The 26,545-nt window shown below is 45.0% G+C and overlaps 2 protein-coding genes across 4 annotated transcripts; both read left to right on the top strand.

Annotated features, from left to right (window-relative positions):
• The first annotated feature begins 941 nt into the window (after positions 1 to 941).
• Positions 942 to 9,272, top strand: LOC146342370 (C-type lectin-like). The gene is made up of 6 exons (XM_084808517.1): positions 942 to 977; positions 2,585 to 2,663; positions 2,845 to 2,936; positions 3,975 to 4,115; positions 8,054 to 8,168; positions 9,205 to 9,272. The coding sequence occupies exons 2-6, from the start codon at positions 2,597 to 2,599 to the stop codon at positions 9,270 to 9,272; spliced, it is 483 nt and encodes a 160-aa protein (XP_084664643.1). The 5' UTR covers positions 942 to 977; positions 2,585 to 2,596.
• Positions 9,273 to 11,003: 1,731 nt separating this feature from the next.
• LOC146342369 (C-type lectin-like) lies at positions 11,004 to 25,990 on the top strand. 3 transcript variants are annotated; one of them, XM_084808513.1, is made up of 6 exons: positions 11,004 to 11,170; positions 22,725 to 22,803; positions 24,143 to 24,234; positions 24,737 to 24,877; positions 25,086 to 25,200; positions 25,695 to 25,990. In XM_084808513.1, exons 1-6 carry the CDS (start codon positions 11,090 to 11,092, stop codon positions 25,760 to 25,762), a joined length of 576 nt encoding a protein of 191 aa, XP_084664639.1. In that variant the 5' UTR covers positions 11,004 to 11,089; the 3' UTR covers positions 25,763 to 25,990. The 3 variants fall into 3 exon arrangements, with proteins under 3 accessions (XP_084664639.1, XP_084664640.1, XP_084664638.1); XM_084808514.1 differs by lacking the exon at positions 11,004 to 11,170 and adding an exon at positions 13,453 to 13,620 and having other exon boundaries at positions 25,695 to 25,986; XM_084808512.1 differs by lacking the exon at positions 11,004 to 11,170 and adding an exon at positions 21,283 to 21,534.
• The last annotated feature ends 555 nt before the right edge of the window (positions 25,991 to 26,545 follow it).

Below are 26,545 nucleotides of genomic sequence, written 5' to 3'. Positions count from 1 at the left end.
CCCAATCATCCTGATCTAGGTCTGAATCAGATTGTGGCTCTAAAGCTGGTGTCCCAGTGTGGGCACACTGGGCAGGAAAATGATTTCTTCCCCAGTTCCTTCCTCCATCTTTCCTCCTTTTATCAACTGGGGGATTGTGACAGCTAGAGAGAGGGTTACATGCAGTTGCACAGAGATGCCTCAAAAGGTTTGCTTTACAAGACTCAGTGAGTAGAAAGGTCCCTCTCTGATGGAGCTTCCATTATATGAAATGCAATAGCTTGGGAAAGGGCAAAGGGAGGGAGGGATTGGGGAGGCATGGGGAATAAGGGATGAATGCGAACAGGTAAAATTGAGCATGGTTTGTGTAATGGAGGTGAAGAGTTGGAGAGGGAAATGAATCAAGCACTTCACAAAAAAGGTAGGTTTGGGTGGAGGGTTGTGACCTTTGCAGCTAGAATGTCACTAGGTAGAATAGAAAGTCATCAGGGTAAGTAGTAAACAGGTCTGGTCCATCCACATGACTGATATGTAATGTCCTCTCAACACCCCCACTTAGGGCACAATCCTATACATGTTTAGACAGGAAAAAATTCTTCAACTCCCAGCATTCTCCAGCCAGCCATGGCGGCTGGGGAATGCTGGGAGTTTTAGGACTTTTTTTCTGCCTAAATGTGCATAGGATTGTGTCTTTAAGGTTATAGATTCAAAGTGCTGTTTCCCCCCAATATGTATTTCCCCACCTGGGCAGCAAGACATGCCATTTCTGCAATGCTGATGGCTGGTGATAGGAGCTGCTTTCCACCAGTTTGGCCCTAGATTATGCAAAACTGGAGATGATGGACCAGGATTTCCTTGAAGCTTTTAGCTCACCTTGGTATTGCACCATGGCTGCTCAGAGTCTATATAATGGTTTGCCAGCAGGCAAGCAACCATCAGAGAGGCTCCAGGCACATCTGTCCACCAATTCTGTCCACCCAGGAGAAGAGCATCACAAGGTGAGTGGCTAGGAAGATGAGTCCTTCGTCTTGGTTGGAAGGTTCCTGCAGGCTGTAGAATGTGCAGAAGAAAATGATTTCAAAGGCTTTCAGATACAGAGTGATGAGGAAGGGAAGGTTTCATGGTCAAAGATTCATGGGAAATTGAGCAGGAAGTATTTTATTAAAAGGAGGGGAACAATGTTTTATAACCTTGTCAATAAACAAGGTGCTGATTAATGTAACAGAGAAGAATTTTTGTGACCTGCCCAGAGAACTTTGGCTGTTGGGTGGTATAGAAATAAATAAATAAATAAGAACAAATTGGTAAGCAACTAGATAATTCTACATGGATTTAAAGTAGGACAAATCTGACACTTTCTCTTTCTATCAGTTTCTCATTTTTCCAATCTCAAGTTCAGTTCATCTTTAACTTTGAGAATTTTTCCAGTCTTAAATTTGGTTTAACCCAAACATTGAGAATGTTTTTTTGAGTTCACATGAAAATTCATAAGCATTTTTGTGCACATTTCTCCTAATACATGCATTTTTGCCTAATATGCATACCTTTTGCAAGCAATTTTCCTAATATAGCGTATTGCTGGACATTATTTTCCCTAATATACCCATTTCTGTCTGCATTTTTTCACTGGAAAACTCCACTGTAAAATTTGGAGAAGTGCACATTCTGAAAGATAATTGAGTTTTGGTTCCCACAGTGTTTCAAAAGTATGAAATTAGGTAAATTCACATGTAACTGAATGAATTCCTCCCTCACCCCTACTTTAAAGTAGGGCTGCAAACCTGAATTGATGAATCAGTGTGTAGATTTGAGATTTGCCCTCTGGTGTATCGGTGGGCTGGATAGCAAACACACAGGCAAAGAACTTGGGGATCTGAGATCCACTTCACACATGACATGTGTTCACCTAAAAAAAAGTGAAGTGTGAATTTGGCATGCATGTGTTTGCAAACTTGTGTATCATGCAGGCACATTTGTCAGGGGCCTAGGATTGGATGGAGCTCCCTTTCAGATTGTATACTCATACCTGCTGCCATTTAATGAACCGTCTTTATATTTCCCTTCTTGTTGTCGTTGATTAAAAATGAAATGCAGAGAGGGCTATTCATTGCTGTGTGTATCCAAAACTAGCACATAGTTCACCCCCCCCCCCCCAGGTGAAACGGCTGTAGCATTCCTTCTAAGAAGAAGGACCTGAGGCAACTGAAGCAGATGGTGCTTTGGTGAAATCAGCGTCAATATCTCCTTTAAGCCTTAACCTGCCACAATGCTGTTGAACATTTACCTTGAATTAGGCCCTTTTTACTTCTGTAATGTGTTCAAGCTCTTCAAAGTTCAAGCAAAAGAGCAGAAATTAGTAGAACAAACAGAATTGGGATTGTTAGAGGTGAATAATACAGCTTTCCTTCCTTCTCCACATTGGATGAGCAGAAATCACTAAATGCACCTCTTGAACTTACAGGGATGAAGCCAGACTTAGTCCTACCTAGACCAAATCAATGGGACTCAAGTTAGTCATAACTAACTTAGGATTCATTGATTTCAGTGGGTCTGCTTTTACGTATGACTAAACCTGGATCCAACCTTCTGTTCTTTCCCACCAAAGGTCAAACAGAAGATGAGACTCCTCACCTACTTGAGCCTTTGCCTTCAGGGTATCCTGATCTCCCATCTTTTCCCAGAAGGTAAGTCCCCTTCACAGATCTCTACATGATCTCCACAGTTAATTAGGGGAGCTGGGTGAATAAAACTCAGTCTTCATTGCTGAGGCAACTTTACTGGTGCAAAGATTTATCTTTTAAGATTAAAAGATAATATTTTATCTGTCTCCTTTTCTTCACTTCTCATCTTCCTCTCCCCACACAGCTGAGGCGGATACCTGTGCAAGGGAGTGGCTGCAAAACCAGGGCAACTGCTATGCATATTTTGATAACAAGCTGACGTGGCAAGAGGCCGAGGTAAGACATATTCCTCACGAAACCAGGTTCAGTATAATGTATATCTACAAGTATAGCTGGTCCCCAATAAAAGGAATAAAAAGTTGGGGATTTTGGTGGGATGCTGATCATTTGGGGTACTGTGCTAGACTTCTTTGCAAAAAGTCAACTACATTGTCTCCTAAGGGAAATCTTTTAATATTCCTGCTGAGGGCCAAGCAAGACATGATGGGTTCGATCCAGGAACTGCCTCCCATGAGAAGATGGGATGTTCCATGGGAGGAAAAGAGAGGAAGGGCTCCACCCACAGAAGATCTCGCCACCTGAATTTTGGGGATCCCCCTTGCCCATACACCACAGTTCACCCTATTCAGCAGGGTCTCCTGACTCTCTACATTGCATTTTCAGGGGGCTGAGGGGCGTCTATTGGAAGGAGGGGGTGGGGAAATCAGTTTCCATAGCACTCTTGATCCAGTGTAAATCTGGATCCAACCTGAAGTCTGGTACTCCTACTGTCTTTTTCCTTTTCAAAAAGCACTGTGTCAGTGGCGGTAGGATTTGAATTGGGGCCATGACACAGGGATGGACAGATGGTTTAGCCCTTTGCTCTACATTGATTTCCTGACTTTGATTGTCCCCCCAGAGCTGCTGTTATCCACAGAGGAGAAAGCGCACAGGCAAGCAGTGGTTCCCCTGTGCCAAGGGCCCAGTCCAAATCATCCTCCCCGCCACCCCCCCATGGGTTCTTTTTTTGCAAATTAATAATTAAAAATACCACTAGGAGATCTACTCTCATGTTATGTCTAGGTAGGCCCTTAATTTAGGCATTTTAAGAAAAGAGATGTAGTGCTGAAGAAAACAAAGTCCTACAATATTACTTTAAAATCCATCAGGCCGACATTTCTTAAAAGTATCCCTCAGATTAGAATTCTGAAGCAACAATTTAAAATGTGTGACTTTCCCCATAAGTGGAAATTTGGACAGCTTTAGCTCTGTGCCCATCCCACTGCTGGGAAATGATAATGGCCCCAAACGCCTTTGCTTCTTCTCCATCCTCAGATTGAGTGCCAGAGCTATGGCCGTGGGGCTCACCTTGCCTCTATCCTCACCCGGGCCGAGACTCTTCTGGTGGCTGAACACATCTCCACTTACCAGAAAAAAACAAGTGATGTTTGGATTGGGCTTCATGACGTCCGTCAGGTGAGCCTCCCTCCCTTGCTCCACTCCTGGTTATCCTTATCAGCACTGCCTCCTTAGTGACGCTATTCCAGCCTCATCTCCACATCCCCCATGCCCAAACGTTCCTTCTTCATTCATTTTCCTGGGAGTTCTCCTCTATTGTCTCCATCACAGCCTGTGATACAGTTCTATCGCCCACCTCTCTCAAGCTGATCTTTGTACCAGTGTCATCCTGATGGCATCTGTCTTTTATTTATTTATTTATTAAATTTATTAATCGCCCATCTGACTGGTCACCCAGCCACTCTGGGCGATGTACAACCCACCATAAAACAATTTAAAACAATAAAATTTTACCATAATTTTTTTTTTTTAAATACCCTAACCCACCCCAAATGCCTGCCTGAACAACCACGTTTTTAATGCATGACGGAAGCTCATTAAAGAGGGGGCATGACGGAGTTCCCTAGAGAGGGAGTTCCACAGAGTGGGGGCCACCACAGAGAAGGCCCTCTCCCTCGTCCCCACCAGTCTAGCTGTCCTGGCTGATGGGACAGAGAGAAGGCCATCCGAGGCTGATCTTGTTAAGCGGCCTGTCCGGTGTTGCTGGAGGCTCTCCTTAAGATAGGCTGGGCCAGAACCATATAGGGTTTTAAAGGTCAAAACCAACACCTTGAATTTGGCCCGGAAAACAACGGGTAACCAGTGCAACTCCTTCAGCACTGGAGTGATGTGATCTCGCCGGAGGCTGCCTTTAATCAGGTGAGCCGCCGCGTTCTGTACCAGCTGCAGCTTCCGAACCGTCTTCAAGGGTAACCCCACGTAGAGCGCATTACAGTAGTCTAAACGAGAGGAGACCAGGGCATGTACTAGCGATGGGAGCAGATGGTCAGGAAGGAAGGGGCGCAGCTGCCGTATCAGATGGAGTTGATACAGCGCTGTCCGGCTCACAGCTGACACCTGAGCCTCCATGGATAGCTGGGAGTCCAAAATGACCCCCAGGCTGCGGACCTGGTCTTTCAAGGGTAGCCGTACCCCATTCAACACCAGGTCAACATCCCCCAGCCTCCTCTTGTCTCCCACCAAAAGTACCTCGGTCTTGTCAGGGTTCAGCTTCAGCTTATTCCTCCCCATCCAGCCACTCACAGTCTCCAGACATTTGGACAGGGATTCTACGGCCAACCTTGGTGAAGATTTGAATGAGGGGTAGAGCTGCGTGTCATCCGCATATTGATGACACTGCACCCCAAACCTCCTGATGATAGCCCCCAGCGGCTTCACATAGATGTTAAATAGCATCGGGGAGAGGATGGAACCCTGTGGCACCCCACAAGTAAGTGGCCACGGGTCCGAAACCTCCTCTCCCAGTGCTACCCTCTGGTACCTGCCGGAGAGGAAGGACCGGAACCACCGCAATACAGTGTCTCCAATGCCCAACCCCTCCAGGTGGTCCAGGAGGATACCGTGGTCAACAGTATCAAAAGCCGCTGAGAGGTCGAGGAGAACAAGGAAGGAGCATTCACCCCTATCCAGAGCCCTCCTCATATCATCTACCAAGGCGACCAAGGCCGTTTCTGTCCCATGCCCAGGCCTGAAGCCCGACTGAAATGGGTCTAGATAATCAGTTTCTTCCAAGTGTGCCTTCAACTGCACCGCCACCACCCGCTCAATCACCTTGCCCAAAAATGGCAGATTTGAGACTGGGCGAAAGTTGTTCAGAACTTGAGGATCCAAGGAGGGCTTCTTTAAGAGCGGTCTTATCACTGCCTCCTTGAGGGCTGATGGCATCACTCCCTCCTCAAGGGAGGCGTTCACCACCACCCTGATCCCCTCACCCAGTCTCTCTCTGCAGCTCATAATGAGCCAAGGTGGGCAAGGATCAAGTAAGCAGGTGGTCGGCCTTACAGATGAAAGCACCTTGTCCACTTCATCAGGAGGAAGAAGCTGGAACCGATCCCACAAAACCGGTTTGCCACAGGCCGCCTCTTGCTCACTAACTGTATCCACAGTGTGCAGAGTAACACACCTAATCTGATCAATTTTATCTGCAAAGTGCCTTGCCAAAGCCTCACAGGAGGCCTTAGAATGCTCCAGTGGTTCCGGAGCCACAGGACCGACCAGGCTCCGGACCACTTGGAACAGCCTCCTGGGGCAGCACTCTGCAGACGCGATGGAGGCAGCATAATATTCCTTTTTTGCTGCCTTCACCGCCACGTGATAGGCTGAAGATATAGCTCTAGCCCGTGTCTGATCGTCTTTGGAGCGAGACTTCCGCCACCGGCGCTCTAGCCATCTCACCTCCTGTTTCAGAGCTCGTAACCGCGGATTGAACCATGGTGCAGTCCGAGCCCTGTTCAGGGGGAGAGGGCATTTCGGAGCCACCCGATCTAATGCCCCAGTGATTGCGGCATTCCAGCCACCCACCAGGGTCTCGACCGAGTGGCCGTTGGCATGCCCCAGAGAATCCCCAAGCGCGTTCAGGAATCCATTTGGATCCATAAGACGCCTGGGGCGGACCATTTTAATGGGTCCTCCACCCCTGCGGAGGGGTTGTGGAACCGAGAAGTCCAACATCACCAGATAGTGATCTGACCATGACAAGGGGGTGGTGGATATACCCCTGACTTCCAGATCACTCCCCGCTTCTCCAGAAACAAACACAAGATCTAGTGCATGACCGGCTACATGGGTGGGCCCAGTTAGAATATGGTGCAGCTCCCAGGAGGCCATGGTCTCCATGAAGTCCCGAGGTGCTCCTGTGAGGATGGCCTCCGAATGTACGTTGAAGTCCCCCAACACCAGTAAGTTAGGGGACTGTACACGCACATCAGAGACCACCTCAAGCACCTCGGCCAGGGAGTCAGTCGTGCAGCGGGGTGGACGGTACACGAGCAGAATCCCCAGACTGCCCTTCGGGCCCAACCTCCAGTACATGCACTCAGCAACCTTGGTCTCCCGGAGAGGGGGTCTGGTGAAGACCAAGGAAGACCAAGGACTCTCGGTAGATAACAGCCACTTCCCCTCCCCGATCCCCAGCCCTCGGCTGCTGTGCATACGAAAATCCAGCTGGACACATGGCTGCAAGGGTTGGAGCAGCAGCCTCGGCCAGCCAGGTCTCCGTAATACATGCCAGGTCTGCACCCTCATCCAGGATCATGTCATGGATGAGGGAGGTTTTCTGGGTAACAGACCTGGCATTGCAGAGCAGCAAACGAAGGCCAGAAGATGGGGTCACGCCTCCCCCAGCCATCCTTTGGCTCTGGACAGGCCTGGAGCAGGGGACAGATACTACACATCTCTCCCTTGTTCCCCTTACCTGGCATGGCCTGCCCCTAGCGCTCCGCCAGCGCCTGCCGCCCAGCCTCGGTATGTTCTGGCCCCCAACACTCCCCCCACTGCCTCCATCAGGTGGACACATGCCCCCTCGCTCCCGCCTATCAGGCAGGCTACCCACCCCTAAAAACACAACAAAATCCCCCCCAACAAAATAAAACAAACAAAACAATTAAAATCCCCTTAAAAATGCCAGGCAGGAGTCCACAGGGAAAGCCTGGTGACGGTGGTAGCGGCGGCAGCAGGCCCAGAGGCAGCAAGCACGCCTCTTCCCCGGTGGTGGTGGTGGTGGCTTCTCCTGCAGGCCCTGGCTCTCCCAGGCCACCTCAGCCAGCCAGCTTATGTAGTCCCTCCAGGGAGGGGCAGGTGGAGCAGCACAGCTGGCTCGGTACCTGGGGGCCTGGTCCTGCAGGGACTGGCGGTCTGCCAGGCAGAAGTCCACAAGGAAGGCCTGGTGGTGGTGGCAGCGGCGGCAGCAGCAGGCCCGGCGGCGGCAAGCACGCCTCTTCCCCGGTGGTGGTGGTGGTGGTGGTGGCTTCTCCTGCAGGCCCTGGCTCTCCTGTCTTCCTCTTTCTCTGGAGTCCTCTTTCCTTAATCACATGATCTCTTCAATCCTATCTCTGCAGACCAGGAAATGGAGATGGGCTGACGAATCGACCTACAATTATGAGTCTTGGGTGCAAGGCGAGCCAAACAACTTAGGCAATGCCGAGTACTGTGTGGAGCTGCGAAGATCCACAGGTGAACAAACCATTTTCAGGGGCTGAGAAAGGATGCTGATTCTATTACTAAGTTTCTCTACATAACAGGCCAGAGGCACTATGCTTGTTCAGCTTTGAGGACCATCTCTGCGATGTACCATGAAAGCCAGTCAGGTATACTGGTGAGTGTGTAAGACTTAGGGCCAAAACAGATAAAACTTCAGAGTCTACTGTAGAGTGAAAATGAAAGAAAGTTATAGTTGCTATTTATGTCTGTCTTTCATTTTTACTCTAGAGTAGACTTAAGGGGTCTGATCTTGACTCGGATCATAGTGGGGGCAAAAGACTTACCTTCCCTGCCCGCATGCTATGGTCCTGTTCTGAATCCAGGCCTCTGTGCCCACTCTAGAGTAGAAATGAAAGGAATATGTATCTGCTAGGCATGTCCTTGAAGTAATGGCTGTTTGGGTTCTTAAAGTAGGCAGCTTGGGGTTCAGTCCTCCCTAACCATGAAGCTCAATGCATGACTTTGGGCTAGTCAGTCTCTTTCTCAGCTGAATCTGTCTCACAGGGGTGTAGTAAGGTTAAATGGTGGGGTGTATGTGGGGGGGTGCATGCTGTCTTGATCTCTAAGAAGGGCAGGGTAAAAGCATAATAAATAAACCAACACTATCAGCCACAAAATGACAGCTAATCCACATATGTTAGTTGCTTGAGATTATCACACTTTACATAGCATTTTTCGAAATATGGTGATCGCCAAACAACACTCTTGGCAGTGGTGGTGATGGTGGTGGTATTTCACAGTGTTCTTAATCATGAGATCAGAAAACTGAATTAATTTGGACTTCTTCTCTACTTGACTCCTTATTTCTGAACGTTAGAATCATTTCTATATTTTTCCCTTCAAAAATACTTCAAAAGCATGAGGACTAGAAGCTTTTCTTTTGCATCAATGAAACCTGAGATCCATAAGAGATGGCGATCTTTTAGGCCATACTGATTTATGTTAGAATAAACGATTACAAAAAAGCACCCGGAGAGAGCTAATGTTTGTCTTGTCTGTTGCAATTTAGATTTTAAACAGTGGAATGATGTTCCATGCAAGAAACGAAATGTCTACGTTTGCAAGCATGAACTCTAGAGAAAGGTCTAGTTTCCAGCTGTGCCTGCTGGGATGCAACCAGATCTATCAGATGGGCTAAAGTTATGGATGTCTCTCTGATGTCATTTCCTTCACTAACTCTCAAAGCAAAAGACCAGCTCCATCCACACTCTTCAGAAGATCATCTGCGAAAAGCTGACTTTTGGGTCTCCTTCTCCTCCTGACCCCTTTTCTCTGACCGCAGGACAATTTGATGTTAATAAACGCTTTCTGATGCTTATATTTCCTGGTGTTCTTCTGTTATTCTAGGAGGTTCTCACTCCATTCCATTCCCCTTTTATGTGACCAGATGTGAAGGAGGACAGCAAAACTTGTCCTGCACCCTTAACAGTGGTGGAGTATTTCAGCAGGTGCAACTTCTCTCTGCACTGTATGACACTTGCCCAATTTCCCTCTTTTTTTATAGAATCATAGAATAGTAGGGTTGGAAGGGGCCTATAAGACCATCGAGTCCAACCCCCTGCTCAATTCTGTTAAAGGCACAGGAACCCTATCTTATTTTGAATCATCAAAATGGTCACCCTAAATCCCCTGAAGTGCCTTAAAGGGTCACTTTATTGCATATTTTTTCTAGAGGTACCATATAACAAATTTGCTGGCAGGCAAAGGCATTTTTATCCAGCCAGGCATATAAACTGCTCTGTTGCTGAAGGGGCTTTTAATTGGCTGGGTGCTGTTTATTTCTTTTATTGTTGTGTACTTTATTGTTAGCCACCTTGAGAGCCAGGTTTTGGAGGAAAGGTGGGATAAAAGTAAATAAATAAATATTTATTGCTTGTAGCCATAGGCCATTGCAAACAGTTCAAGTAACAAAATATCTAAGACACCGACATAAAACACCGAGCAGCTACGCTTCTCAGTTTTTCATTTAACATTCAAGGCATAGCCAAAAGAAATCCTTAATAATATCTTATCTTGACTTAGGTTGCTCAGGTTAATGAATCAATGGCTACTAGCCCTGAAGGCTATGTGCTTCCTGCGGTACCTGAGGTAGTGAGCCTATGTGCACTAGTTGCTGAGGAACATGGGCGGGAGGATGCTGTTGCACTCATGCCCTGCTTGGGGGTCCCTGTTCGACAGCTGGTGGGCCACTGTGTGAACAGAATGTTGGACTAGAAGGACCCTTGGTCTGATCCAGCAGGTCTCTCCTATTGTTCTTATGTTCTAATTACCATTGCAATCAACTGAACTTGATTCAGTCTACTTGCTTGAGAACTTCCTTTGCTGCTGTTTGCTACTAAAGGTGTACGTACAACTGTTCACCTAGCTACGCAATCACCGAAAAGTGTCTCTCTACTAGGGATGTCAGAGAATTCCACCACGGATCTCGGTGAGGCCGAATGTCAGTGCATTCGGCCCCCCCAAATCTGTGGCGGAATGAACCCCCGCTCCCCCCCACGAAAGGCGCACGAAACGGAGCACTTGGAGCACGAAAGGAGCACGAAACGGAAATGGCCGCCATTTGCTTCCTCATCATAGCTGTGATAGGCTACATAAATAATCACGTAGCCTATCACGGCTAATGCAGGGACACCATTTGCATCCCTGCGGAGGCCGTGATAGGCTATGTAAGTATTTATGTAGCCTATCACGGCAAGCTAAAAAAACAACAACAGCATACACAAATGGCAGTGGCTATGGAGGCTGCCATTTGCGTTCCCTTTTTTCGCTGTTTTAGCCTACGTAAATATTTACGTAAGCTATTACGGCGAGAAAAAGGGGAACGCAAATAGCGTAGCCGTCGCCATTTGCGTACGCTGTTTGTTTGTTTTGCCTGCAGGTTGCCCAGGGGCCAGATGTCTAGCTGCAGCCGGGTTAGGATTTTGGGGGGAGGTGCGGAGCGCCTACCCCCCACCGCGAATCACCCCATCGAAAAGGTAAGTGACTTTCGTACATCCCTACTCTCCACCCCTCCCTTCCTGATGCATGCTGTCTCTGTCACTCATTTCTTTTTCTCTTCTCATCTTCACCATTCCCACTATCACATACATTTCTCTTTCTCTCCACCCCTCACCTGTTTTTATAGATGATAGTGAGAGAAAAAGAGAAAAGAACTCCTTTTCCTTCTCTCTTCCCCTTCTTCCTTTCTCTTTGTCGCTCTCTCTGTTACTTCCTTGTTACAGAGCATAATACCATCCAGGGCATGTCTTCCTTTTCCTTCACATATACATTGAAGCTTCAGTGCCACAAGGACCATACAAGATTTGTTACTGCATTGTGGTAGAGGATCCAAACCTCTGCTAGTGCACCCATTGCATCTTCACAGAAGATGCACTTTTCCAGTGAGAAATGCTCTAACCCCGGCACCAGCTTGTCTGGCAAAAGGGGGGGGGGCGTTGTGGGCAGGTGGGGTGAGAAGAGGTGGCCGCTGCCTACTGGGTGCCCCCCATGGCACCACCAGGCAGGGGAGGGGTCCCCTGAGCCCTCTTAAGATCTGCGCCCCTCCCAAACCAGCTCTCTCGCTCTCGCGGCTCCCTCCCGCCATCCCTTGAGCAGTGTGGGTTTATACCGGTTGCCCTTTTGGGAGCCATGTAGGAATTTTTGGCTCACAGTTCAACTGGCTTTTTACTCTGTGTCTTTTTGCCTACTTCACACTGTTATTGGGGCTAGGGTGCATCCAGTAGGCGAATATGGTCCAATCTCTCATAGGTCACTTTTCAGATTGCGGCTGGGACGGGCAAAAGCAGAAAGAGATTAGGGATGGTGTGCATGCAGAGGCACCTTATGGTGACAGGTCCCCTGAGGCCCCCCGAACTCGTTGTGCAGCTTGGCAGGGGGATAAGGGTTGCCTGGGAGACCAACCCTCCTCGCTCACCCAGGTGTTGTGCACCACCGGGTTGGGGGTGACACCGGAAGGTCTACCTCCCCCAGAGGGGGCAGTCCGGAGGGGTGGCGAGATCGACGCCACCCCTCAGGCTGGGTGTGTTTTCACCCAAGAAGTGTCAGCTAGTCGCTGGCACAGTCAGCTGACTGTCCTAGGTATCCCTTTGAAGATATTTTTAATAAACCTGGCCCAATTTTCAACCCAAGCCTTGTTGTTTGACTCTTCTTTGACCCATCTCCACTCACAAAGAGTGCTTCCAGACAAGGACTTTTATCACACCATCCGTGGGTGTTGTTAAAAAAGGCACACCAGGGCATGTGCCCCAAAATGTCCGAGCTCCCACAAAGGGGATTGAAACCAGGACGTTGATCTAGAAGATATTTAGGTAAGCAACAGGGTCTGTTTTCTTGGCTCACATGAGAATACCCATGTAAAGACAGAGGAAAGAGAGCATAAGAGTCACTGGGTTAGATGTCAGGAACACCCATACACATAGACTATGCATATTTTCCAACCCAGGGTCTCTGATTAGTTGCTGGGGCTAGAAGTGCAGGATACAAAGAAGCCTCTCATTTATAGGGGTGGCAGAGAATTCCGCCACGGATCACGGTGAGGCCGAATGCTAGTGCATTCGGCCCCCTGAAATCTGTGGCGGAACGGCCTGCCCCCCCGCCCCCCCACGGATCCCCCCCGGGATGAGACTTACCTTCCAGGTGACGGCGGCTCCGGCAGCGGCTCCGGCTGCTGGTCTTCCGACCGGCTGCCGGTCTTCCGACCGGCTGCCGCCACTGCCATTCGCAGTTTTTTTTTTTTTTTACAGAGACGTGATAGGCTACGTAAGTTTTTACGTAGCCTAAAACGACTGGGTAAAAAAACGAACAAAAAACTGCAAATGGCAGCAGCTACGGCCGCCGCCATTTGCGTTCCTTAGTTTGGGAGCTAAGCTATGCTATGCTATGCTATGCTAAGCTATGCTATGCGTCAGCTATGCTATTTGCGTTCCCCTTATTTTAGGGATGTCAGAGAATTCCGCCACGGATCTCGGGGAGGCCAAATGCCAGTGCATTCGGCCCCCCGAAATCAGTGGCAGAACAGTCTGCCCCCCCACAGGAGCGACTCCCCCCACCACGAATGTCACCCTTCGAAAAGGTAAGTGACTTTCGTACATCCCTACCTTATTTTCGCTGTCTTAGTCTACGTAAATATTTATGTAGACTAAGACAGCCCAAACTAAGGAACACAAATGGTGGCGGCTGTAGCCGCCGCAATTTGCGTATGCGGTTTTTTCCCCCCTTTTCCCCAGAGCCCTCTGAGGCCGGAAATCCGGCTGTGGACGGCTCTGGGCTGGCTGGGCCTGGCCGGCTGCTCTACAGAGCTGCCGTGGAGCACAGCCGGCTGCGGAGGATTCCGGGGGGGAGGAACGGAGCACCTCCCCCCCTATCAAGGATTCCAGGGGGAGGGACGGAACGCCTCCCCTCCCACCATAAACATAATCCATGAAAGGTTAGTGACTTTCGTACATCTCTACAGTCATTTAAACCAAGTATGGCCAACTTAGAAGCCCCATGTTGCCTGCCAATCACAAGAGTCAATCTTGTTTCTTCATCTGACCTTCAGACACAATACAAAGTGTAGCAGGATATTTTAAGTAATATTGTAAGTTCATTTGTTTTGTCATGTTCTTTGCTTTGATAAATTGCCTTCTTTTATTCGCCACCTCTTTGATGTAGTCTAGAAATAACATTATCTTGTTTCCAGGAGAGGCTTCCAGCCTCCCTTGCTGAATGCAGGATATAATGCTTTGTGGAGACTTTTGCAAATTGAGCTATGATTGTGTAATCAGTCCCTTTAGCATTTGGCACACGAAATCCTGCTCATTATCAAGTAAATAATCAGATGGAATAGGGAGTATGTCATGCAAAAGTTTATCCACAAAAATAGGCAATTTTACATCATTAGGCAGATTTTTAATCCCAATAATACGTACATTGGATCTTTTCATGAAGGCCTCTAGTTGAGAGATTCTCTCAGAGATATTTTTAAAACAAATTTGTGTCGTAGTTTCATTTCCTGCCACTTGGTCTTCAAGCTCATTAATTTTCATCTCCATTTTTTGCCATGATGCATTAATTAAATCTACAGCTCCTTGCAGGGCAGTGATGGAATTTTGGATTAAATCCAACCTTTGGACTTGTTCCGTAAATTGCGAAGATACATTCTTTATCAGAGTAAATAATTCCCCTATATCTTCTGTTTTCGACACTTTTGACACAGAGGATGTGGGGGGAGTAGATGCCAGCTCCCTTCTTCTCCTCGGCGCAGACATGTTTACCTCAAACAGATCTTACAGGTCCTCAGATGTTCTCAAATATTGTTAACATTTCTTAAATCATCCCTCAGAGGTTGTTGATATTTCTTAAAGCATATATTATTATGGAACACGTCAGCCCTTTTTCTCCTATAAAATAGGAGACTCAGTACAGCTTTTTGCATTGGTAAAGCTCTGGGAAGATAATCCTGGAATCCAGCCCCCCCCACTATCTTGTGGGGGTTACTTTTCTCCAAGGTGTTGTCCAGAGCATGCCTTGCCCCCCCTTTCAATTCCAGGGGGGAGATGAAACGGTTTTTCAACCTTTTAAAAAGCTGTTTGAGAAGCTCCCACGGAGATCTGTGGGAAGCTGCCAGAGCGACATGGGTCCCAGCCGGAAGTCTAATAATTTCATGATTTCTAAATCATGACATGGCGGAGGTATGGCTTAATGTAAAAATGCATGAGAATTCTGTTACAACCCCATGAACTGGAATCTTTAAACAAGCTTTGTTAACTGTTTGTGTTTAGTCTACATGATCCAGGCTAATTCAGAAGATAAATGATTATATTTATATTGGTTTACTCTCATTCATCTTTTATTTTTTCTTGCTTTTTAAATATTTTTTATTTTAAAATAGATAATATATCTAGTATAAAATATATTACTGATGGTTGAAGGTTTATATTAAGTTTTATTATTATATAATACTATATATTTATTATTATTAGTATTAGTATTAGTATTAGTACTACTAATAATATAGGCTTTTGGGAATGAATTGTAGACCTGTTTCTTTGATAGGATTGATGATATGATATAGAAATGTAAGGCTGTTTATTAAACTGTAAGATTGTTAAGGTTATAGATACAGTTTTTAAAATAGAATGGCATTTGAGGCCAGGGGGTGTTGAAGTTTAAACTCAATTATTTAAGGGGGAGGGAAGGGAAGGGGAAGGAATTTTTTCCCCTTCCCTTCCTTTCCTCCTTCCTTTCCCCCCCTTTTTCCTCTTTTTCCCCCTCTTTTTTCTTCTCTCTTTGTTATTGTGGCGTCCTTGTCAGAATATTGTACTGTTGGGACACTGAAGTATTGATTAGGTTGTTGGTAATTTTGGTATTTATTTCATTTATAAAAATAAAATAAATAACAAATATATTCAAGAGTCAATCTTGCACATCCCTGTTGGCTACTGTATGTGAGGTCACACAGTCCCAAGTGGCTCTCTAGGTGATATCCCAGTCTCAGACCACTTGGGTCCTCTTGCAACCCCAGAGCTCCTGATATTGGGTAAAACCAGTGGTGCATCTAACTGAGAAATAAGCATCTTAACAACAGCTAGGCATCAATTATATCCATTTTACAAATGGGGAACGAAGGTCAATGGACAATGAAGTGCCTACAATTGAGTGCAACTGAGAAGTATCTACAGTTGAAAGCTGGATTTCAAACTTTCTCCTCTGTTCAATAGGCTGGGTCTTAAGCAGAATGGATATTGATGATGATATTGATGATGATGACTACAACAAGTGGGACATGCAACAAAATATTGTAGTGTGGAGTGCTTCTGTTCAAGCTACTCCATTCTATTCCCTCATTCCTCCTGGTTTTCTGGTCCCAATCGTGAATCAGTATTTCATGGCCATTGAGCATGCGGGACTTCAAGCATTACATTCTAAAATGGATTTCAGTTGTTTGGAACTGAATAATTGCCAGCAAAGTGTTAAGATGCATGCTTTTAATTTACATGGATGTGTGCACAAATCGAGCACACACATGAGGGATCTTTTGGTATCAAACTCTGGGTGCTTAGGAAGACCTGGGACTTGAGGGACTTGGGGACCACAGACAAGGTCCTTGAAAACAATTATTTGTTTTATTAAATAAGAATGTAAAAGAAATAAGAATTTAAAATTAATTTAAATCACACATCAGAGGAATTAGAACCATACATACATCAGGGGAATTAGAATCATTTATTTATTTTATTTATTATTGCATTTATATCCTGCCTTTTTTCCTCTTGCAAGGAACCCAAGGCGGCTTACATTATCCTCCTCCTCTCCGTTGTATCCTCACAACAACAACCCTGTGAGGTAGGTTGGGCTGAGAGTCTGTGACTGGCCCAAAGTCACCCATGAGCTTCCATGGCCAAGTGGGGACTAGAACCCGGATCTCCCGGCTCCCATATCATATATCCAAAATCATATATCCAAATCATATATCCAAAAGACATTCATAATGAGAACGCTAAAAGATAACGTGCATTTAAAAATCAGTAGTAAAACAAGGTGCAATAGGATACATAGGAAAAGTGTGTGTGTGTATGTGTGTGTGTGTCCATGTTTTCAAATGGGGTGATGGATGTGTGGCATTTTAAAAGGAAATGAGTTTAAAAAAAGATAAATGAAAACTGGCCCTTGAAGGGGAAAGCAAATGCTACCCAAAAGCATGAGTGCCTTTCTAGCAAAATGTGTGTGTGTGTGTGTGTGTGTGTGTGTAGCTTATTATGGAGACGTGGGGTGGGGGTAAATGTTTCAGCCTGGGATGATTTACATGGGGGTCAAACAGTTCTGGGAAAATGTAAGAGTGCTTTGGAGGGAGGGGGAAGTAGCGCAAATGAAGGGGTTTAGGAAGAAAGTAGATGGTGCAGCTTAAAAGAGCAACAAAGAGCCCCAAAGCCAAGGATGGGGTGGAATATTTAGAAAAACAGAGAAAAGGGGCTAATGGGTTTATGAGTCAATTAGAAGGAAAAATACGAGTTAGTACAAAGTCTGACCTTTCTGTATCTGCTGAATTGTGAGTGCTTGAAGGTCTGTTGGGCTTTTCTGGGATGAGAAGGGGTAGGGCTGGCGCTACCATTAGGCAGAATGAGACAGTTGCCTCATGCAGCAGATGCTGGGAGGTGACAGCAAGGGGCTGGAGGAAGGACTTGTGTGCCATGCAGCTTGCTCTGTGCCACCTAAGTTAACCTGTGGCCTTCAGTTGCAATGGAGGATGTGGTCCCATCATCATTTGCCAGTCCAGATCATTTTTGTACATGGAATGGGAGAAGTGTCATCTTTCTCTCTGATTTAGGAAACAAAATACCTTGGCCCCTTCAGGAAGGAGAGAAATAGAAAAGGAATGGGAGGGGTTGCTCTTCTGAGCAGCAGATCTGAGGGCCCTTCCTGGTTGGAAAAACTCCTCCAAAAACCTTGGGATTTAGGGTGCTCTTTTTATCCCTCTTCTCAGGATTCAGTAATTAAAATAAAACAAGGCAAATTCTCACTTCAAGATGGCCCATGGGATCTGGGAAATGGGTTTCAGTGTGCCAGTCAGGGAGAGAAGAAAAAGAAAATGACTTTTCTTTCTCCTCCTGAGGTGAGGGGAGGGAGAAGGAGATTGGGGTGGTGGTTTTTTGGGGTTTTTTTTTTTTTTTTGCATTAATATCTCTGGTCCCCTCCTGGGGCAGATTTTCCAGGTGGGAGCTCGATAGGAGGCTCTTGGTGATGGTCTTAAACAAAGGCCTCTCTGAGGTGACAACAGCCATCACATAGGCATGTCAGCCTTTTCCCTGTGTCTGTCCTTTTGAGGTAAAAATTGCCTTTTCCTTTCAATTCAGTTCTGACACAATAGGGTTTCAAACACCTTTAAAAGGTGTTCAGAGCAGGTAAAAACTTAAACAAAATAGAACTGTCTATTCATTTTTTCTTCCACCTGGTTTAAACAGGAAAGCTAAAAGTCAGCATAAAATATCCCTTCATAGGTGCTTCTTGAGCAAGGTCTGAAATTTGCAAGTGTAGAGAATACTGAGGAATAAAGAACGCAGAGAAATAAAGAAACACAATGGGGCCAGATGCCAGACAGGTGGCACATATGCAGTTCTGCTTGGGTCATGCAGGGCCTCAAGTGTCCTAATGGAGATGTTATTCTGTCTTTCACCAAGGCCAAAATATATGATGGATGATAGCAACGTCCATTATCATCACTCATGGAACTCACTGATTTCAGTACTTAGCATAACATTTATTATTGCATTTATGTATTTAATGATTTCTATACCACTTACCATATTTAAATGTATTAAATTTTTATTGTGAACCGCTGAGGAATTTTATTATATTCATTGGTATACAAGTGTAATAAATAAATAAATAAATTAATAAATTAATTAATTTAGAAATGTCTGCGGGGTTCATAGGTGAGCAACATGGGTTGCTAACTGTCCAAAAGAGGAAATCTTAGCCAACTGAGATTCTTCTGGTGTCCAAGTTCCATTCTGCTCTTACTCAAGGGACCATACTGTGCCATACCTGGGTTCATTTTATTTTCAAAACCATCTTTGAAGAAAGGTTAGGGTGTGAAAGGACATATGTACATAACAAACTGTTATCTGTTTTATAACGCTTGCCCATCATGGCTTTCCCCGCTTCCCAAATCCTAGGAATTCTGAAGTAGGGCTGGCCCTGCCATGCAACAGGGTGGCATGAGCTACTTCAGGCGGCATCACAGGGGTAGTAGTGGTCAGAATACGTGACAGCAGGAACTGATGTCTGAATGATGAACCAAGACTTCTTAAAATTTTGGCCTTAACAGGGGGAGGGGGCACTATTTGGGCTCCACTTCAGGCAACAAAATGTCTTTAATTGGCACTGAGTTGAAGTATGAGAGTTCTGAGAAGTCCAAATTTGAGAGGTTCCAGTTCAATTCTATGCATGTTTGCTCAGAAGTAAATGCCACTGTGTTCAGTGGGGCTTGCTCGCCAGTAACTGTGTTTAGGATCGCAACCTTAGATGTTCTTAGTCTTTCCCCTCAGGAAATTGCAGTTATCCGTGTTCCTTGAGGAGAGGAGATAACCAGTTTAAGTCCATAATGTTAATACGAATAGGGCTTGAATGTCCAACAGGCTACCCTAGTGACTTTCATGGCCAAGAAAGGAAATGGATCTGGGTTTCCCATAGATCCCTCTGCTTCACTGAGCCCTACCCTCTTGTTCTTGAGGAGGTGTCTGATGGGAAGGGGTGAGTGGGTATGATGGAATCAACAAGGTGGTGGCTAGATGTAATTTTAAATATACCTGTGCATGTGCTGAAGTACAAATTTTGATTTGCAATTGCAAAACACAGTGATAGCCTCTCCTCAGCCTATTCTCATCAACATGGGGTGGGTGGGTGGGTGAGCACGTATCCCCATCTCTTCTATATGCTTTGGGTTTCTGAACAATTGAATAGGGCTCCTATAGAGCATGAATCAAGGCAAAAGAGAGTGAAATGCACCAAGCCCAGCAGATAGCTGAAGGATGACCTGTCAAAGAACTAAATATATATGCAAATATTGTTCTTGAAGCGAAATATCCTCCCTCCTCCTATTTTAGCTCTCCCTTCAAGGCCATCAGGAAATCTGTAGGCCTCAGGGGACTCCTTTGACACCTCCTGAAGAAGACAGAGTGGTTTCACAAACCATCACTCAGGCCTTGATGTCGTCTACATGATTCTTTCTCAACATAGAATAGCTGCGTATGAATATTTGTGTCTGTAGCCTCTGGTCACATCATAGGACAACAGCCACAGCTACTAGAAAATCAAGGGAACGGAAAAAAGGGGAACACAGCAATGGCTGCCTTACTGAGGAGACTTTTGACAACTGATTCCCTACTTGGTTAAACATTTCTTATTTTTTAATTGGCCACTATGCCACCAATGTTCTGTGAGGCCTGATTTATTCAAACCTTTGTGCCTATGGCAACCAAATTATTTAGTCAGCCTACAAGTGGGCACCCAGCTGTGCTGTCACAGGCTGGCCCAGTTGTGTGCCCTGCAGGGAATTCAGCCTGGGTTGGTTTATAACAGTTATGGATAACTATGTATGAGGAGCCATTTGTGTATAAGCCACTCCTCATGTTGAACCTTCGATGTTTACTGCAATGCTACAAAAGGGAAGGTGTCATGATAACACTGTGAAAACTGAAGGCCCACCACGTTTAGCAATTTCACACAAAAAGGCTCACTTCAAAGAGCTCATTTGATCTTTTTGATTTAAAATGGCTGCCACAAGGTTGCTTCCCCATATGAATTGGCCCCAGATTCTGTGTGAGGTCCAGAGTCCTTAGGAAATTTAATCTGGAATCCTTTCTTTCCCCTGTAACAGATGTGAGGAATCCTGGCATGAGGTTTCACATAAAATAAGCCTGTTTATGGATCTTATCACATGTTCTTGCCTGAGTGGGTTCCCTCATTGCTAGGGAGATTTATATGGCAGTAAGTTATAATACGTGTGCTAGTTTCACTATGCTACTATGAAATGACTTAAAAACTTTCAAGAGTTAATTATATGTAATTCTGTTGTCCCAATGGGGACAAACTGGGCTAAAAAAGACACACCCCTGTTCCTCCCTCATTGTATAAACTTGGATTTCCCCATCTCCCCCAACTCCTCTGAGGAAATCAGGGATCATAAGAATGAGAGGAAGACTACTGGGTTAAATATGTTTGCACTCTGTGCCAACAAAATGTTTCCCACCCTAAGGAACATCCAATGTAAAGGTGAATTGTGGAGAAAGAAAACTGAGGGGAGAGGGAAGGTTACAAGGGGTGAATATGTGCAAATGAAATAGCATGTACTTTGTTCTGGCTGCAAATGAACTCTTGGGAGAATATTACGTAAGGGCTTCACAAGAAAACGGCATCTTGAGGAAGGATAGTGAAGTCTTGGGGTAGGATCAAGCTCTCTATGGTATTTACAGCCAGTGGAATAAGGAAGATGAGCAAGTACTTTCATAGTTGATTACAAATGTAGTTCCTTCACACTCCCCTCTTAAAGATACAGATTTTTCAAAGTGCTGTTTTTTTCAACATGCATTTCCCCACCTAAATAAAGGGCATCAAGACATGCCCTTTCGGCAACACTGATGACTGGTGATATGAGCTGCTTTCCACCAGTTTGGCCCTAGTTTATGCAAAACTGAAGATGGTGGACCAGGATTTCCTTGAAGCATTTAGCACATCTTGGTATTGCCCCATGGCTGCCTGGGATCCATATAGCAGTCGTCTAGAGAGCAAGACACCATCAGAGAAGCTTCCAGCTCTGCTATCCACCACATCTGTCCATCCAGAAGAAGAGCATCGCAAGGTGGGTGACGGAAGAGATGAGTCCTAAGTCTCGATTCAAAGGTTCCTGCAAGCTCTGAAGATGGTGCAGAATGAATTGTTTTCAAAGGCCTTGAGATAAGGTGATGGGTTTGTGAACAAGGACTTGTGGGAAACAGAGTAGGAAGTCTTAAATCAATGAAAGGGAAACAATGGTTTATAACCCTATCATGAAACAAACTGCTCACTGACCTGACAGAGAAGATAAAATGGGAATTGATAAGGAACTTGCATGGCAAACCTTAATCACTCGATCCATTTGCAGATGGAAATTTGACCTCCAGTTAATTGGTGGGTTGGAAAACACTCAACGTTGGGGCTTGAAGACCTCTTAATATATAATGTTTCTTCCGTGTACACTTTTACATGTAAAGTCTGAATGTGACAGACAAACACTTCTGTTATAAAGGTATGCATTTCAGGGAGCTCAGATTGACTGAAGCTCCTTCCTGGGTGCAAACACAGAAGGGCTTACCAAGGTTTGCTGCTGTATAATGTATGGATGTATGCATCATTGTCAGCACATGCTAGTTCCCTCCTTGCTGCATTACATTCATAATATTGCCTTGAAAATAAAAATGGAAATGAAACATAGAGACGGCTTTCCCTTCCAGTTTGTATCCAAAAGAAGCTCAAAGATACATAAGATGAAATTACTGTAAATTCTTTCTAACAGGAAGAACTTGAGATTGCTGATAATGCTCAATTATAATCAATGGGTTGGATCTAGGCATTCATGCTGAGAGTATACCCATTGAAATCAAGTTAGTTATCATGACTTCCACAACACTGACCAACTTTAAACTTCAGTAAAAACAATGAAGGGTCCTGTGGCACCTTAAAGACTAACAAATTTATACCACCACAAGATTTGTGGACTATAATTCACTTCTCTAGTCCACAGAAGCTTATGCCATTATTAATTTGATTGTGGTTTAGGTACCAGGGAACTCTTTGTAGTTTTTGCTGTGACAATTTAACACAGCTATTCCACTGGACATGTTATCTTCTTTATCAAATCTTCCCAGTTCTTCGAAGTTCAAATAATGGAGCAAAAATACAGAATTGTGATTGTGGGAGGGAAAAACACCCTTCCTTCCTTTCTACACCACACTGATGAATGGCAATCAATGAATGTATCCCTTAACTTTACTGTACATTTCTTCCTCAAAGGTCAAGCAGAAGATGGGACTCTTCACATATTTCTCACTCTGCCTTCTTGGAATCCTGTTCTCCAATCCTTTCCTGGGAGGTGAGCCTCTTAAATATCCACATTGTATTCACAGTTAATAAAAGACCTCAGTTGAATAATTGTCTCCATATACAATCTAGTCTTTTAAACAGACTCTGGAACTGAGAATTACCCAGAAATCTTCAAGAGGATTGAACAGTAGTTCAAACAAAAGTACCTGTTAGATTTTCAAGTGATGGTGACCCAGCTAAGGCTATTGCTCATTAGAACAAAGGAGTAGGTTGGTTTAAACTAAGCCTGCATGAACTGGTCTCAAAATAATGTACACTTCCTCAGCAGAATCATATTATACAACCCCACTGCACCTAGAGACAGAGTGGTAAATAAATTGGGAATAAAAGTTCTTTTCATTCACATGATTTTCTTGCAGAAAATTCCAGATTAAATTCCTGACAAATCTGGTTAAAAGGATTGGCTAAGAGGGAAGATTTCTTCATGAGGCCCCAGAGAACTGTTGCCCATTAGAGTAGATAATACTGTATTAGAAGAGAAAGCAGTCATCCGACTCATGATAAGGCAGCATCATATGTGTCTGTGCTCTCAGCAGTAGATATTATTCTATGATGAGGAGGGCAAAATATCCCTCATTATCCTAAAATGTATCCAGCACATAGGAACCCTGTTTATTCATGAACAGATTTGCTTCTGGTTAGGGATACAAGCTTGCTGTTTTAGAAGGTAGTCAGGAATGCCTACCCTTGAGCAGATATATATACAAGTAAATGCTCTATGCTCTCCTTTTAGAAGCAGGCAAGGTATTGTGCTCCTTGAAACATTTGCCAGTACTGTCTAGTATCCAATGTTAGTCTTATTCAGAGTAGACCCATTGAAATGAATGGGGCTTTAGTTAGTCATGACTAACAAGTCCAATTCATTTCAATGAGTCTACTCTGAGGACTAACATTGGATACAACCCATAGTCTCCCGCACACACACAAAACCCATAGAGTGAAACCAAAATTAAGAAAGTGGTCCAAAATGATATATAGACTCCACCAGCTCTTCTCAGGACATCCTGGGAGGGCTGCTTGAGAAAATGGTTGGTAGAACAGCAGGCAAACTGTTTTCATGTTGATGGGGTGTCCACCGAATGGAAGATTTTTGCTTTGAATTTTCCTACATTTGTAGAGTGGCTACACCATCATTGCCATGCTTGCAAGCTAAACAATTCCACCATAGGTCAACCACAAATGTACAAAAAAGTGCAGGAATTTCACAGAATGTAAATCCACGCCTCTGATGGCAAAGTGGAATTTTGAAGAGCACAAATGAAAACAGTCATCTTACTACTCTGTCCTCTTTTGTTTTACTTGTTCCTCATCTTCCCCTCTCTACGCAGCTGAGGCCGACACCTGTGCCCGGGAATGGCTGCAGAACCAGGGCAACTGCTATGCATATTTTGATAACAAGTTGACATGGCAAGAGGCTGAGGTAAGAAAGGCTTCTCACCAACCCAGTTGGGATATAATGTATGATATGCAAGTTAGCTGCATGGTTGCCAGAGTACAGAAAGAAATGAAGCAATTGTTCAGAATGCGGCTAACCTGGGTTACAGAGCTTGAAATGAATTGAAAATTCCCAAGACAATCCCTCAATCTTAAATTTCCTTTCCAAACACTGAAATGCATACTCTCCTAATCTGAAACATTTTTAATATGTCAAATGAAAATGCTCCTGAATTTTGCGTTGTAAAACAAACCAACTTCCCTGTAAAAATATGGAATTCATTGTAATATCACCTTACAATCCACCAGTAAGAGTTGCATTTCTTAAACGTTTCCTTCAAATAACATTTCAGAAGCAATTGACAGAAGTTGGACATTCCACAAAGTTTAACTCCAGTTTTGGAAACTTCCAACGCTGCACCCATCCTGTTCTCGGTGAAATACTAGAAGAGGGACAATGCTCCTTTTTCCTTCCTGTCCTTTCTCAGATTGAGTGCCAGAGCTATGGCCATGGGGCCCATCTCGCCTCGGTCCTCACCAAGGCAGAGACTCTTCTGGTGGCCGAACACATCTCCACTTACCAACAAGAACGAAGTGACGTCTGGATTGGGCTCCATGATGTCCGTCAGGTGAGCCGCTCTTGCCCGCTCCATTCCCAGTTATCATCACTGATTGATGGTTCTTCAATAAAGCTATTCTGGCCTGAACCTCACATTCTACTTCTCCCATTATTTTCCATAGGAGACCTCCGATTCTTCTCCATCACAGTTAATTACAACGATTCACTGGGCTCCTCATTTCCTTAACCACGTGATCTGTTCTGTCTCATTTCCACAGACCAGGAGATGGAGGTGGGCTGATGAATCGACCTACAACTACAAGTCCTGGATGAGCCACCAGCCAGACAACTATCACAATGATGAACACTGTGTGGAACTTCGACTTTCCACAGGTTAGCGAGCCCATTCTCAGGGGCTGAGGAAGGATAAGGACATCTTAGGGACACCTAGGTCTCCCTGAGTTTTCAACTTTTCCCAGCCAGTTTCAGGCCAGCTTCACACATCAGTTACTCTATGGACCAGAACAGTAGCGCTTTACTTCTTCAGCTGTTAGGGCCACGTCTGAGATAGACCATAAGCCAGAAGACTTTGGCTACCGCCAAACTGCATGAATTAATTGCCTGCTATAACTATCATTTTTTCCTGGCTACCAAGCTATACTCTGAATTATGTACTTCATTTTCTATGAGGAATTGTAAGGCCCAGATGCAGAACAATGGGGAAAGTCTTGACAAAAGGATGTAAAGACCATGAGATCAGTAAACAAAATTACATCTGTATTGTTTTTTTAAAAAAACTTCTATCATTTTTTGCTCTAGACCACACCCATTTGTACGAGTAAGAGGAATAAAGTATATGTAATGTTTGGTACCTCTTTCCATTTTAGGTTTTATACAGTGGAACGATGCTCAGTGCAAGAAACTCAACACCTACATCTGCAAGCATGAACTCTAGAGACGAATACAGCTCCCGACTGTGCCTACTGGGATACCGATTTGGTGGATGTCTCATCTCTAATGTCATTACCTTCTTTCCCATCATGCAAAATGAAAAGCCAGCTCTGTTCCATCCCCTTCAAAATACCATCTCTAAAGACTTGCCTGTTTGGCCTCTCTCTTCTCCTGAACCTTTTTTCATGGTTGCAGCGCAGTGTAATCTTAATAAACTCTTTCTGATGCATATATTTCCTGGTGTGTTCATTCTCAGTTCACACATCCCCCTCCAGGGTGACCAGATGCAAAGGAGGACAGCAAGGGCCTTGTTCTGCACCTTCAACAATTGTGCAGAACACAGAATTTCAGCAGATGCAGCTTCATTCAACCCTGCAGGACAAGCGGTGCCTGCCCAAATGCCCTGTTCTACACACATTTGAAAGGCATATGAGTCCCTTTGCATCTGGTGAACACCACCAAAGCCTTTCCTAGGGATTGTTTTATTGCACAATGAATGTTCTTTAGAGATGCACACATGACTCTCCCCTGAACTCCTCCTACCTGCACAGTCAGCACCTTCTTCTCCTCATCCCCATCTTTGATGCATGCTCTCTGTGTCACCCATCTCTTACTCTCTTCCCTTCTTGCTCATTCCTTTCTCTGTTTCTCTCACCAGCCTGTCACAATTGTGGCAGGGGAAATAAGTCATGTGGGGATTAGCATAATTACCCTCGGCAGTGCAGCTTCTCTTATCATGTGAACCAGGGACATGTTTCCATGACAACAGAAGGAGAAGCTAATGGAG

This window comes from Heloderma suspectum, chromosome 6 (genome assembly GCF_057233095.1).
Source record: "Heloderma suspectum isolate Gila_16-S chromosome 6, 16-S_ref, whole genome shotgun sequence".
Taxonomy (NCBI): Eukaryota; Metazoa; Chordata; class Lepidosauria; order Squamata; family Helodermatidae; genus Heloderma; species Heloderma suspectum.
Note: the sequence above shows the minus strand (reverse complement) of the source record. Positions and strands in the feature narration are given on the sequence as shown.